The sequence below is a fragment of the Eubalaena glacialis genome, chromosome X, assembly GCF_028564815.1.
Source record: "Eubalaena glacialis isolate mEubGla1 chromosome X, mEubGla1.1.hap2.+ XY, whole genome shotgun sequence".
Classification (NCBI taxonomy): Eukaryota; Metazoa; Chordata; class Mammalia; order Artiodactyla; family Balaenidae; genus Eubalaena; species Eubalaena glacialis.
The window spans coordinates 60,223,950-60,239,996 of NC_083736.1; the positions used below are offsets into that span (position 1 = coordinate 60,223,950).

The 16,047-nt window shown below is 40.3% G+C and overlaps 1 protein-coding gene across 1 annotated transcript in view; it reads right to left on the reverse strand.

The window, feature by feature from the left end:
• EDA2R (ectodysplasin A2 receptor) overlaps positions 1-16,047 on the reverse strand; it is a 141,685-nt gene that overhangs the window by 47,344 nt on the left and 78,294 nt on the right. Inside the window, exon 2 of the mRNA XM_061178821.1 lies at positions 2,130-2,226. Coding sequence (XP_061034804.1) covers positions 2,130-2,216 — 87 coding nt within the window. The 5' untranslated portion in view covers positions 2,217-2,226. The remainder of the gene's footprint in view (positions 1-2,129; positions 2,227-16,047) is intronic.

Sequence of the window (16,047 nt, forward strand, 5' to 3'; positions counted from 1 at the left end):
AACCACTGTGACTTTGAGCAAGTCACATATGCTCTCTGAGTCTCAGTTTCAACATCTAAAATGGGGCTCATAATACCTTCTTGGTGAGACTCGAGAGCCAAATGAGATAATGCACATGAAAGCTCTTTACAAAATACAGACTGCTATACAAGTACAAGCTGTTTTTACATAAAGCAGTTGCAGGAACACAATACTGCAGTTCATTCATTTTTTCTGAGCTTTCTAGTGGTGCTGAAATAAATGACAACCAAAGAGGTGCTTAGACAAATGCACATTTCATCATGGGCCACTTTTTGAGGATTTGGTAACAACAGTTTAACAGAAAGACCTATTTTTCTCCCTTGGAGAAGTTCAGGTTTGTAAATATGGATGATTTTAAAGGTAATGGCCATGTACATGACAGGAACATTTCTCAGAGCTTGTTTTTATAGGAGCGCCAAGACTTTTGATCATGAAGACGAATGTGATATTTAAAATTGTCAAGCTAAGTAGCTTATTCCATTGGGTCCATCCTAATGTCTAGCATGACCTAACTTCTGAAGACTTTTCCTTGGTCTTGGGATCCCTTATTAACCGTGTGGGCACCTGACTGTGGTATAGAATGCTATGTGTAAAGAGTTAAAATTAGAGTTAGTGCTTGTCTGTTAATATCCCTGGACCTTAGTCTCTTCATTTGTGAAATAGGGAGGTAGGAAGGAGGTGGGCTAAATAATTGATACATTTTGTTTCAGTCAGAGTATCATGTCACTCTCCTACCTAAAACCATCCAAAGGGTTCCTGGTGTGCTTTTTAAAAAATTAAAATTTCTCATCATAAACTTAAAGATTCCCATGGTTTGGCCGATACCTCCCTCTGTGACCTCATTATGTACTACTCTACCTCTCACTCACCAATCATCAGCTGCACTTACCTTCTTCCTCTTTCTTGAACATGCTTAGCTCATTCTCACCTTGGAACTCTGCACTAGCTGTATCCTCTCCCCAGAAGGCACCTCCTTAGAGAGGCCTTCCCTTGCTACCTGATCTAAGCAGCCACCCAGTCACTCTGTATCAGGTCACTGTAAATAATTCTTGTCATACTTCCATATCTATGTATGTATCTTGTTCATTGTTTGCTCCACTAATTAAAAAGTAAGGTTCATGAAGGCAAAGAATTTTGTCTGTTTTACCATACCCACAATGGCTACAACCATGCCTGCCACTTTGTAGGTGTTCAATAAGTAATTGCTGAATTAATGAACGACTGCATAAAATATATGAGTGTGAAAAAAAAAATCTGCTGGCTGTCTGTTCCCAGCCTTTGTGTTCCCAGCTGCAGCCTAAATTTAATACCATCCCCAGGTTCTGGGACCAACAGGGACCTGAAGCAGGAACAATTAAGCAGCTCCAGCTCTGCAAGCCAGGGCTGTGTATAAAATCCCTGCTTTGTGGGTGGTTTTGTTCTGACCCTTACCACTAATTGGGATTCTAGACCCTCCCTAGTTCCCCATCAATGAAGCCTCTCTTGCAGTTTCCTCAGTGGCCCAGTCCCTCTAGACAGAGACCACATTTCAGGCTACTCAGTTCTTCTCTCTTTCCCATTCCCAAGACCTGATATCTGGCTCCTGAGCCCCAAACGAGTGGGCCCTGCTTTAGTTGACATATGTCCCTAATACCAAACAGCCTTCCTAGGCCTTTGCATTACACATTTACTCTTGAAATACCCCACTATCTCATGGAATCCTCCCCTGCCCCTGATGCTGCCAGGTTGACTTCTTAATGGAGCTCTGACTGCTATTGTTATAATCTTTGTTTTCTGTTTTTTTTTTTTTTGATGTGGACCATTTTTTTAAAAAGTCTACTGAATTTGTTACAATATTGCTTCTGATTTATGTTTTGGTTTTTTTGGCCCTGAGGCATGTGGGACCTTAGCTCCCTGACCAGGGATCAAACCCGCACCCCCTGCATTGGAAGGTGAAGTCTTAACCACTGGACCACCAGAGAAGTCCCCTGTCATAATCTTTGGTTTGTTTTATCTACTAAACTGATTAGACACAGATGGGGCTGACTCTCCTAATCTTGGACTCTCTTGGTTGCCAGTCTGGTTCCTAAGATGTGACAGAAATAAGTATCCTGACCAGGGGGACTTACCTTGGAGAGCTCTTGTCCAGGCCCACAGATTTGGCAAGTGACACACCGTCCCCATTGGTCCCAGTACTCATTTTCTTGGCAATCCATGGTGGGAATGCTATGGGTACAGAATATAACAATTAGGGAACTAGTGGAAAGGGATTTCAAAGTAAGTAGTGGTTTCCATGTCAATTGGTTTATGGGTCTCTTAATCTAGTCCCTGGTCCTGGGTTATAAGGGTTGAGAAAGCCAACCCAAAACAGCTAATGCATATATAGCACTGACCATGTGCCAAGAACTCTTAAATGGTTTACAAGTAATAATTCAACCTTTAAAACAACCATATCAAGAATTATTATTAGCCTAATTTTGCATATGAGGAAAATGAAGCACAGAGACCAAGGGATTCACCAAAGTTCACACAGTTAGTGGTTATAACACTTGCTGAACTGGAAAGAGAATAAGACAAGGAGCTGGTTTCTGCCTAGGGAGTAGAGAATAACCACAATCTCTCACATGTTTCCAGCTATTAACAGTTTAGAAAGCACTTTAATACCCATTATATTTGATCCATACAACATCCATGTGAGGTAAGCAATATAGAGATTATCATCCTTCTTTTGTGGATGAGAAAGCTGAAACATGGTTCCCTTTTGCCAAAACTGTCTTTAACTTTGAGGAGAACTAGCTGTCATTGCTTCTGTCCTTGGCTGGGTAGGAGGGGAGAATGACCCAGCATGAAGAAATGTGCTGGTACACTATGGTGTAGAGAAAAGGAAACACTAGTCGGATAACAGTTCTCATAATACAAATGGCATAGGGCAGTGGCACTAGCGTTGGTCAGAGTGTTGGGAGATATGGGTTCTATCCTGGATATAGGGTAACCAATCATCCAGGTTCGCTTAGGACTAAGAAGCTTCCTCAGGACATGGGACTTTCAGTGTTAAAACTGGGACAGTCTCAGGTAAATTGGGATGGTTGGTCAACTTACTTGGCTCTTCTTTCAACCTATGATCCTGTATGATTCACTTTATTTTTTGTGGCCTTAGTTACTTAATTTGAAGAAAGGGGGAAGTATATTCCTCACCTACCTTATATAGCTCTTGGGATGATTAAATGAGCTAAGGTCCATCAAAGCATTCTGAAGGATTTGAAAAGTTATACAAAATAAGACAAAGTTAAGTATGTAGAGAGAGAGTTTTCTACAAAGATGAATTTTAATGTAAGTAACTGATACATGGGGCTTGCACTGCTCAAAGAGAAAGGTGGGGTGAGATTCTTTTGTTCACTCCTTAACCTCATGCCAAGGTGAACTTCAGGTGGCTTCTCAAAGTACTGAGAGTCCTAAATATGTACTTCCAGTCAGAAGACAGGAGAGTGTGAATGTGCACCTTGAGAGACCATCACTCCTTCCTTCAAAAGTCCCCAATAGCGATGGGGTAAGTCACCCTGTCTGACATTTTTGCTTGAATGCACCTTTTCCCACCATCAACTGGGCCATTCTTTCCCATGCATTCATTCAGAAGAAAGTGGGCTACAAAATCCATTTTTGCACAAGCTGAAGATGCTCCCTCCTATGTTGTTTTGATTACTGGCCCATAGTGTCACCATCAGTAGGCACGCTCCCCTCCCTACCCCATCTTCTCATTAAGAACAAAAACCATCAGTGGTCTCACAGCCCTCATGACAAGGGAATTAAGTGTCATGGGCACAGGGCCAGCATACTGGTCTGGACAACTCCCCTGTATCCTTCTCTTGCCCACAAAAACAGAAAAACATCGTCAGGAGCCAAAGAGCAGTCCTGCCCTTGAGATAAGCTCCTGATATAGGCATCTGAAATCTCCATAGCAGCTGTTTCTGGCCTTTGGGTGTCTGAGACACCCTATTCTGTTTAGTATCCAGAGCCCCTCCCATGTAATAAACATCATGTGGCATGAATTTTAACATGTCTCTCTAACTTTGGCTTTGAGACCTGTGTCTAGGCAAGTCAGGCATATTGCCAAATCCCCATATCAGGTCCCAGGGGATGAACAAAGGACTTTTTCCCCCTCTTTTGTCAAACTGTTTATCCAAAGCATACAAATTAAACTGTCTTTCATTATAAGTTTAACAAATTGCCTTTTCAAAAGAGAAGAAAGCCACATAGACTCTGATCTGTTCTGAAGAAGTCAGGGCATATGGGTAAAATTGTCTAATAATGGTTAAATTATTACCCAGGGACAAACTCAGACCTTATGTAAAGTTCTTCCATGTGGTCAGCAGTGTCCTGTGGTAGATGTACTGCCTTTTTATTTTAAGAGAAGGTGAGAGAGAATAATTAGGTTTTGAGAAAATCAGAGGTACTCTGAAGCATCCTATAACTGCAGCTAACACTCTTCTAAAATGTCACAGAAGATATGTCTGAATCTTCCAAACTGCTGTATAAGTCAGCAATATAGACAGACCTATAAGATTTTGACATATGTATATACTCATACAAACACTATCCAGATAAAGATACAAAACCTTTCCATTACCTCAGTAGACCCTTTCATGCCCCTTCCCAGGCAATGCCATCCCCTTCTCCCAGTCAATTTCTATTCTGGTTTCTATCACAATTATTAGTTTAACCTGTCCTTGAACTTCATATAAATTGGATTCATATAAGAGCACTCTTGGGACTTCCCTCGTGGTCCAGTGGCTAAGACTCTGTGCTCCCAATGCAGGAGGCCCGGTTTTGATCCCTGGTCAGGGAACTAGATCCCACATGCTGCAGCTAAATATCCCACATGCCACAACTAAAAGACCCCGCACGTGGCAAAAGAAGATCCCACGTGCCACAACTAAGACCCTGCGCAGCCAAATAAATAAATAAATAAATATTTCAAAAAAAGAGCACTCTTTTTGTTTCTGGCTTTCTTTGCTCAATGTAATGTCTGTGAGATTTATCCATTACACTGTATGTAGCAATATTCATTCCTTACCATTGCTGTGTAGTACCCCATTGTATGGATATGACACAATTTATTTATGCATTTTTTTGGTTGATGGACATTGAGCTGTTTCTGATTTGTGGCCATTTATAATAAAGTTGCTATACTATGGTCAACTGATTTTCAAAAAGAGTGCCAAGACAATTCAATGGGAAAGGAACAGGCTTTTCAAAAAAAGGCATTGTGACAACTGGGTATCCACATAAAAAAGAATCAAATTGGACCCTTACCTCACACCATGTATAAAATTAACTCAAAATGGAACAAAGCTCTAAATGAAAGATATAAACCTATAAAACTCTTAAAAGAGCTTTATAAGAAAACATAAAAATGTTTATAATTAAATATTTCTTTCTTATAAGAAAATATAGGTATAAATATTTGTGACCTTTGATTAGGCCATGGTTTCTTAGATACAACACCAAAAGGAAAGCAACAAGACAGAAAAAATGATAAATTTTACTTAATCAAAATTTAAAACTTTTGTGCTTCAAGGACAATATCAAGAAAATAAAAAGACAACCCACATAATGGGAGAAAAAAACCCTATAAATTATAGAGAACTGATAAGATATATATAGAGAGAGAGAATAATAGAGAAATCTTATAACTCAACAATAAAAATGCAAATAACCTAATTAAATATGGGCAAAGTACTTGAATATACATTGCTCCAAGAAGATATAAAAATGGCCAATAAGGGTATTAAAAGATGCTCAACGTCATTAGCAATTAGGGTAATGCAAATGAAAATCACCATGAAATCCCACTTCATACCCACTAAGGTGGCTATAATAAAAAAGGGGATGATTAAGGATCAAGGCAAGGATGTGGATAAATTGCAACCCTCATATATTGCTGGTGAGAATGTAAAGTGGTGCAGTCCCTTTGGAAAATGGTTTTGCAGTTCCTCAAAATATTAAACATAAAGTTACCACATGATCCAGCAATTCCAATATTTGGTATATAGCCAAAAGTACTGAAAATATATATCCACACAAAAATTTGTACATGAATGTTCCTAGCAGCATTATACATAATAGCCAAAAATGTAGAAACAACTCAAATGTAAATCAACTACGTGGATAAACAAAATGTGGTCTATCAATACAATTAAATATTATTCAGCCAGAAAAAGGAATGAAGTACTCGATGAGGACTACAACATGGATGAAACTTGAAAATATTATGCTAAGTGAAAGAAGCCACACAAAAGGAAAACTATATGATTCCATTTATATGAAATGTTCAGTATAGGCAATTCGTAGAGACAGAAAGTAGGCTAGTAGTTGCCAGGGGCTGGGGAAAGGAGAGAATGGGAAATAGCTACTTAATGGATATGAGTTTCATTTCGGGGTGATGAAATGGTTTGGAACTAGATAGTAGTGATGGTTGTACAACTTGGTGAATATGTTAAAAAACAGTGAATTATACACTTTAAAAAATGAATATTATGGTATGTGAATTATGTTTCAATTTTTTAAAAAACCTAGTTCTTTAGCTTTTTCTTTAATACCGTGAACTACCCTGTATCATTCTAATAGACATTGCTTAAGTTATTCCCCAAATTAAAATTTTAAAAAGCTACTATGAATATTCTTATATATGCCTCCAAATGATTTTTTTTACCCAAATTTATCTAGTAAGTGCTATTTGGGTATATTGATTGGGTTTAACCAGAGGGGCTGACAAGTGGCAAGATGACTAGAATATCTCCTTATTTTGTCTGTCTCTGTCATGTGACTGCTCACTCTGTCCATCCCCCTGTCATGATCCCCTCCCCCCCGAAAAAAAATAACCTAGAAAAATAAGAATGCAACCTGACAGGGAAAAGGAGAAGTAATGAGGTTGACATTAATAATAATTCCCACATGAGCTCATTGTGCCCTAAAAAATTGATGTTGGCTAAGTTTCTCCTGGATGTTAGGTACTCAGACTACTGCCAGTGCAGCTGCCTCTGGCCACAGCTTACGATTGCTGCTCTTCTCAACTTGCACATGCCTGTGGGATGAAACATTCTGTCTCTAGGACGGGTGGGCAGAACAAGATGACAGGTCTAAATTAAGAACTCAGGACTTCATGGAAGATATTTGCTTTTCCTGGGCAGTGCAGGAGGTGTGGGATTAAAAAGGATGAGGAAGACAGCAGCTGGTCCATGCCCTGCCCATTCCTCTCCTTGTGAGCCTACCCAGTCACCCACGTGCAGAGGACTGGCAAAAATCAAAGTAGTTGCTCAGTCTGGCAGTGAGAACAGTGCTTTCTTTGAAAATCAAGCTTCTAATCTGTGCAGTGCCCTCATCATTTCCAGATGCTTGGCCTATAATTCAGATGTTGCTTTATCATTTGGTGCTGGCTCTCAGCCTTCTCCTTCCTGGTCTGGCCCAGGGCTACTCCTATCCCAGCTTTCTCTTGCCCATAATCTGCTTCCAAACTATCAAACATCTTATCTTCCTCCTGCCCAAGTATTTGTGAATTCTGCATTCCTCAGAATGGTGAGTGGTCCCAGGTCCAGCTCTGCCATCAGAAGCATGATCCTCCCCACTACCAAACTCAAGGTCCCAATCATACCATAAGGATTTGGTCAATCTCTTTGACTAGTGGTTCTCAGTATAGGCTGCACCTTGGGAGCTTCAAAAAAACACTTATACCTGGGTCACATTCCTGAGATTCTGATGTATTTGGAATTTTAAAAATTCACCAGGTTATTCTCATGTGCAGCCAACTTTGAAAATCATTGTTTTAAGGGCTCTTTTTGGCTCTTGTATGTTTCACCTGAATATAAGGTGCAGTCAGAAAAAAGTCTTTCTGTTCCCCCATATTCAGAGGGAACTTGGTGAGGGAGTAACCTGGGGCCTACCCATTTTTTTTTTCTGGAAAGAATGGGTGATAGAGTTATAAGGGCTAAGGGTGGAATGGTTCTTTTAAAACATGTTAGATCATGTCATTTCCAACCTCAAAATCCATCGATGTCTCTCCACCTCACTCAATAAACTAAAGTCCTTATAATGGTCAATGAGGTTTTAGATGATCTGCCTACCGCCCCATCACCTCTTTGACTCCATGATCTACTATTCTTCCTATTATTCCCTTAACTCCAGCCATGCCAACCTCCTTGCTCTTCCTCAAACTAACCAGGAAATGCTTCTACCTTAAGGCCTTAACACTTGCTGTTCCCTTATTCAGGCATGTTTTCCCCCAGATATCCACATGACTACCTTCCTCATCTTCTTCAGTTCTTTGATCACAAACTATCTTCTTAGTGAGGCTTCTTGACCACTATTTCAAAACTGCAAGTTCCCTCCATATTCCCTATCCCTTCTCCTGTTTCATTCTTCTCAGTAGCACTTGTGACCATCTGACACACACTACATCTTACTTATTTACTTCTTTATTGCCTGTTTCTACCCCAACTAGAATGTGAGCACCATGAGATCATAGCCCTGTTGTGGTCACTACTTCATCCCCCATGCTTAGAACAGTGCCTGGCATACAATAGGCACTAAATAAATATTTGTTGGATGAGTGAATGGTAAAAATTTACAAAATAATGGTAACAATCTTCTGTCTGAGCGAAAGGTTTCACAGTTTGAAAGGGTTTCATATCAGTTAGCTCAATATTTCCTTCCAGTAACCCTGAGAATAAGCCATGGATTATTATCACCAATTCATAGATTTTAAAAACTGTGGCTTAAAGAAAAAAAAATGCCTCTAAATTTATTTAACTAGCATTAAATAAAGCCAGAACTCACAGGTGATTTAAGACTCATGAGTTTGGCATGCTTTCCAAGGCAGTATTGAACTCTAAAATAGGGAATGAAGGTCCTCCCAGGCTGTCACTTAAATTTACTATTTCATCAGCAATCTTTTAGGTTGGGACAAAGGTATTTTCTGAATACTAACCTGTGCTTTAAAGAATGGCTAGACAGGGTTTCTGCTCAAGCCCTAGGAGACAAGGGCCAGGACAAAGATGGTAACAATAGGAACAGGAAGGAAGTGATGGTGGGAGATACAGATCTTACAAAGTAAGTCCATAGGACCTTACAATTATATGGATGTGAGAGCCAAGAGAAAGACATAAGTCAGAGAAGATTCTGAGGGTTTCTGCCTGGGAAACCAGGAGAACCTCAGGGCACACAAAGTGTGAAAGGGGAGTTGCTTGTTAGGAAAAAAAGAGACAATGCACTCAGTTTTTCAAATTGTTTTAAGTATGGAAAGTTTGAAGGGGCAAAGGAACATGTCAGTTGTGGTGCCTAGCAGGCAATTAAAATATGTGGAACATAGGTTGGGGTTAGACATAAGTCAAATGCATAAAAATACCAGTTCGTGGATGCACATCAGAATCGTCTGGGGTACTTTAAAACATACCTATTCCCTAGACCAATTAAATAAAATCTTCGGAAGGTAGAGCACCATTGGCCTATGTAAATCATGGCAGAGGCTTAGATGAGCAAAGAAAAATGCCAAGAACAAAACACTAAGGAACATCCATATGTGAAGCTGGAAGAGGAAGATTAGCCAGCAGCAACCAAGAAGGGGAATCCAGGGAAGAAAGAATAGAACTCAGATGGGACAGTAGAGGACAAAGTTTTAAGAAGTAAAAGGTGAGCAACAGTGTCAGCTGTTGGTACAGGGAGGTGAAGGAGCATCAAGACTGGAAATACATTATTTTGTTGGTATGTGACAAAAGTAAATTGTCTTAATATTCAAGCATATCACAATATGTGCATGGGATAGAAATAATTCAGAGACCACAGGTGGTTGTTACAGTTTTTAACAAGCTTCTCTTTCCATTTCCAAAGTGGCTGAAGAATTTCAACTGTTAGTGATAGCAACATTTGGTCCAGTAATGTCAGGATTAGTATATCAACAGAAGAGAATGAAGGAAGCTGTGCAAAATTAAAGAAGTCACATCTATTTACCTTGTTCTTTACTCTGATGTACAGAGCAACAGATAATGGCTCAGCAAGAATAAAGATGCTGGAGTAGAAAAATAAAGAAAATTTTATTAAAAACAATTGTTACTGTACAGATAGAATTAATATCCAGTTGGACCATTTCAATTCAGCCAAAAGCAAATGTTAACCATGTGAGTTAAAATCTTTCTCCTTCAAAACATGTGGAAGCACACACATCCACAACAAAAAAGCACAAATCTAAAAAAGGCAAACATAACTTAAAAGACTGTAAATTGAGGGGGAGAAAAAGCTAAAAAATATATAAATATTTAGTTAGTGTCTGGAACTGCTGGAAAAAAATGTTAAAGGGAGGGGAGAAAAGAACTGTGTAGCCAAGAATATGGTGATATAATTAAGACCAGCAATCTTTGGGCTGACTATGAGAGGAAAATGTCACTTTAATGATTGCTGAAACAGTCTTCCCAAGTGGGAGCAAAGGTACGGAAACTACCGTGGATGATGTTCAAGGGAAAAATGAGATAATGTATGTGAGAGTGCTCTGGAAACTCCAAATTGTGCTACACATGTGAGGGGTTGCTATGACTGTTGTTTCTATTCCACCCAGAGTTTGGGAGCAAAGGACATTGGAGAGAGGCTACAGGCCAGACAAACAACCAATACCCAAAACCCCTGCTTTTGTTCCACAGTGTCCCTAGCCAAAGTGAGTCACATTCATGTACCGACCACCACAAGATACAATGAAATTAGTGGTATCATCAAAAATTAGTTACATCGCCAGCAGTACTAGGTGACTTTCCATAGAGGATATGCTTTTGACTGAGTTCTCCCAGCTGAAAACTGGATTCATGGTATGATTTCTTTACAGGGCTAGGAACTGGATAAAACTCAGTCAAGTGCTCTCATTTCTGATTTTTATTAATGTTCTTTGGTCTTGCTCCACATTCTCTCCACCCTGTCTAGTTTACCAACTATCTGGAATAGTTGTATCTCTCTGAAGATGTCAATAAGAACAGTGCCCTTTCTCCCACAGCAATGTAAATTCTATCATGTACACTATCCCTTCCTCATAGGCCAGAAATATCCTAAAGAAACAGATATACAAACTGATGAGCATTTGCAAGCACAGCTAAGGGCTACTTATCCTTCCAATCTGAATGGGAGAATCAGTCCATAGAACGAAGCCTGTCTGTACAGGATGAGATATTGATGCCAAAACATTTCTTGCCTTTTATTTTTTAGGCTGCCTAAGAAAAAGAAAGGGGGCGGGGTAGTGGGGAAAAGATGAAACTGATACAACAAGAAGCCTATGATTGCATATGTAAATGCACATTCTATAAAACAATTTTCAGAATCGTACAATTTTAGATGGGAGCTTAAAACTCATCTTAGTCCCAGCTGCCTGTTACCCAATAAAGAAATACCATCCATATCTACTTGAACTCACCTCAAATAGAGTAACAGACACCTCAGTACTCATACGACAGCACATTTCATTATGGTTTATTTTTTTTCTCCTCTTTGGTAACTGGCTAAAACTTCAAACCATCAGATAATTGAAAACGTATTCTCATGGAATTCCAAAAGGATTCTTCAAGACAACCTAACCTCATTCCCTTGATGATCCATATGGGGAGACTGAGGCCCCTCTAGAAGGAATAAAATTTCCCCCAATTCACATAGTTGGTCAGCACAGAGCCAGGACTAGAATCCAAAGTCTCCAAATTTAGAGCCCAGTGCCAAAATTAGAAAACAAAACAAAACAAAACAAAACAATACTGACCTTGGAGTAACAAAAATCTGGTTTCTAGTTTTGTTCAGACACTTACTAACTAAATGATCTCTAGCAAGTTTCATTTTCTTTGAGCCTATTTGGCTACCTGTACAATTAAGACAAGAGGACCTGGACCTTCCCTAGTTGGGATGAGGAGTCAGTGGGATTATGGATTTGAAAGTACCTGGCACACAGTGGGAACTTAAGAAATAATTTACAAAGGAACTTGTCACATTCACCCATCCTGTTCCTTTTACAGTGTTTCTGATCACTTTGAAGGTACTACCATCACCCCAACTTATATAGCTCAAAGTCTCAGAGTCTTATTTGACTTGACAGCATGCTATAAGAGAAATGATGGAAGAGCTGGGCTGTTTGACCTGGGAATGAAAGATGAATGGGGATCTGTTTCTTGGTTTTCAGATCTCTGAGGAGCTATCATGGCAGAGAATGAGCAGACTCCTCTGAGTGGCCCCAGGGAGAATGACTACAACCTCTGGAAGCCACAGGGAGACTGAATTCAGTTTAACAAGAGGAAGAACTTTTGCAGAGTCAAGGCTTTCTATGAAGGGAATGGACTCTCTCAGAGATCTGTAAGTACACTCGCTTTGAAAGTATTCAGGCAGAGACTAGCAAAGATGTTATAAGAGGAAGTCAATTGGGGTGAAAGAAAATTATGATTCATGAACTTCCTACTATGAATTTTCTACCTACTATGCATCAGATATTGTGCTAGATACTTCACAGGGATTATTTCTTTTAATCCTTCCAACAAAACTATGACATGTCTACTATTCTCCCTTCAGACTGAGTTTTCGAGACATTCAGTATTTCTCACTGGGGTTACTACTGGTATTATAAGTGGGTGGTGCTCAACATCACTAATCATTAGAGAAATGCAAATCAAAACTACAATGAGGTATCACCTCACACCAGTCAGAATGGCCATCATCAAAAAATCTACAAACAATAAATGCTGGAAAGGGTGTGGAGAAAAGGGAACCCTCTTGCACTGTTGGTGGGAATGTAAATTGATACAGCCACTATGGAGAACAGTATGGAGGTTCCTTAAAAAACTAAAAATAGAACTACCATACGACCCAGCAATCCCACTACTGGGCATATATCCTGAGAAAACCATAATTCAAAAAGAGTCATGTACCACAATGTTCATTGCAGCTCAATTTACAATATCCAGGACATGGAAGCAACCTAAGTGTCCATCAACAGATGAATGGATAAAGAAGATATGGCACACATATACAATGGAATATTACTCAACCATAAAAAGAAACAAAATTGAGTTATTTGTAGTGAGGTGGATGGACCTAGGGTCTGTCATACAGAGTGAAGTAAGTCAGAAAGAGAAAAACAAATACCATATTCTAACACATATATATGGAATCTAAAAAAAAGGTTGTGAAGAACCTAGGGACAGGACAGGAATAAAGATGCCGACATAGAGAATGGACTTGAGGACATGGGGAGGGGGAAGGGTAAGCTGGGACAAAGTGAGTGAGTGGCATGGACATATATACACTACCAAATGTAAAATAGATAGCTAGTGGGAAGCAGCCGCATAGCACAGGGAGATCAGCTCGGTGCTTTGTGACCACCTAGAGGGGTGGGATAGGGAGGGTGGGAGGGAGACGCAAGAGGGAGGAGATATGGGGATATATGTAAATGTATAGCTGATTCACTCTGTTGTAAAGTAGAAACTAACACACCATTGCAAAGCAATTATACTCCAATAAAGATGTTAAAAAAATAAAAAAAATAAGTGGGTGGGAAGAACAATACTTTGCTGTCTCAAACTGGTTGGTACTAAATTCAGTAGTACTTCATTCTTTGTGCAAAAAAATCACACTCTCAACACATATTTCTAAATGCCCTATGGATATCATGTTGATCCTGTTTGGGAATGATGGATAAATAATATGCTTAGGATCACAAACAGCAGGTAAGTAGCAGACCCAGGACTTGAATAAGCTGTGTCTAACTCAGAAAGTAGATATCCTTTCTATTTGTACCATCCACAGAAATGGATGGAATTGGGATTGGAATACACAACCTTTTAAAGTCTAAACCAATTCCAAGAGATAGTGATTCTCTCATTCTTCTCTTTTCAATCTCATATAATTTATCAACTTCTAAATTCTGCAGATTCAACTTCTGTGATGTATTGTTAAATTCATTGCCTCCTTTCTATTCCCATAATCACCACCTCAGTTCAGGGTCTCATTCCCTCTCTGCATCTGGTTTATCCACATCTCATGTTTTCCTATTCCAATTCAGTTAACTCATGTTTACCAGATTATTCTTCCTGAAACACAGATTTATCTTTTTTCTTTAGCTCAGAAACTTTCAATGATTTTCCACAGTGTGACGAATTGAACAGAATATCTAGCATCCAAAAGTCTTCCACAGTTTGTCATCAATCTACCATGGCAACTTTAACTTTCACTTTCCACGTAACTGTACTCTAAAATCCAGTTCAGCTGCTGTTCTTTTCACATGCCCTGAGCTTCCCTGCCTCCAAACAGTTGTTCCTGTTTTTCTTCTGGCTTGGACTGCCTTCTCTCCTCCCTCCACCTGTTGAAATCCTATCTGTGTTTCATGGCCCATCTTAAATAATAATAATAGTTAACATTTATTGAGTGCTTATTTTGGTCCAGCCACTGTGCTAAGTGTGTGCAAGTATTTCACATGGATTATCTAATTTAAGCCTCACAAAAACTTGATAAAGTAAGCTCTATCATTATCTCCATTCTAGACTAGATTAAAACAGAATTCAGACAGGGGAAAGTAATTATACTTGTCCAATGTCACACAAGTTAATAAATGGTAGGGATGGGATTTGAACCCAAGTAGTCTGGCTCTGGAGCCCTGAAAGGTGATACAATGTCAAAAACCAAACAATCAAAAAACACTTTCTGATTTACTCTGGCTCAACTAGATGTGATCCTTACCTGACAATACCAAAGCATACTTTAACTGGACCTTTAAAGCTATCTTGTATTATATTTATTTGTTCTTATACCCATGATGAGGTCCCAGTGGGCATAGACTATGTCTTAGGCATCTGTCTGTCTCACACAGTGGTGGCACAGAGTAGGTGCTCAGTGAGTCTGTTATGTTGAATTGAAGGTATGTTGGGGTGAAAGAGGGGACAGGAGAGTTATGTAGGGGAAGATGCCCATACTCTCCTGCCTTAGCCACCCTGCAATGGTGTGATACTGGTCAGCACTGCCAACACCTGTCCAAACAAGACCTTGCAGTCTCTGCTTCCCCAGCCTAGTTTCTGGCGGGTCTCTACTTGCCCCCCGATTCTCACAGCTGCCTCGGCCTTTTGGCCAATGTTTGATGTAAAGCAGGATCAAAATATCACTGCCCTGGGCTCAGTTTCCAGGAGTGAGGGATCAAGTGAAACCCAGCCGGGTGGGTGAGACTGAAAGCCCCCAAATAGAGCTTGCAAACTCTTTACACAAGCCCCGACTTGCCCAGGGGCCAAGTGGGTAGGCCAGCAGCTCAACGTCCCTCGGGATGCTTCACAAATCTGATCCAACTCCTCCCTCCCTCCCCTAAGCTCCTAGCCTCCTTCTCTTTTCTCTTCCTTATCTCCTAACTGGAGATACTCAGGGTGGTTGGGCAGGTCCAGGCATGTTCCCAGAGGCCATAAGGGTCCAGTACAAGCCTACCCCAGGGGAACTGGCTCACCAAAGCCATCAGGGTATTAGCTCAGGTCCATGGCACCTTACACAGCACTCTCTGGATACAGATGGATGGGCAGACAGACAGCTACAGGACACCTTCCCAGCCATTCTGACTTTGTAGCACCTTAGCAGGGTCATCCTAACCTGATCCTGAACTCTCATCTCTATGCCTCACAGGTCCAAGCCACCTTGCCATGCCAGAGGGTGTTCCCACACTTACCCTGTAAATGAATGGATGGATGGATCTTGCTCCAGTAACGGAATTCCTGGACAAACGTACCTCAGCGCAGGCCAGACATCCCACCAAGCCCCCACCTCTCAGCCCCCAGTCTCCATACTACACTCACAGTAGATGAAATTCGTTACAATCAAAGCTCTGCTCTGACTCATTTCACATCCACGTGTAGCAACAACAGCAAGAACCTATTCTCTTTTCCTTTCATGCTACACCTACTTCTCCACCCCCGTGAAGCAGCTATTGGACCACTTGAGTGTCTAGGCGTGGCTACACAAAGAAGTTTCACCCCTGACAGTGAGAGTGGGGGAGGAGTTGGGGAAGAGCGGGTG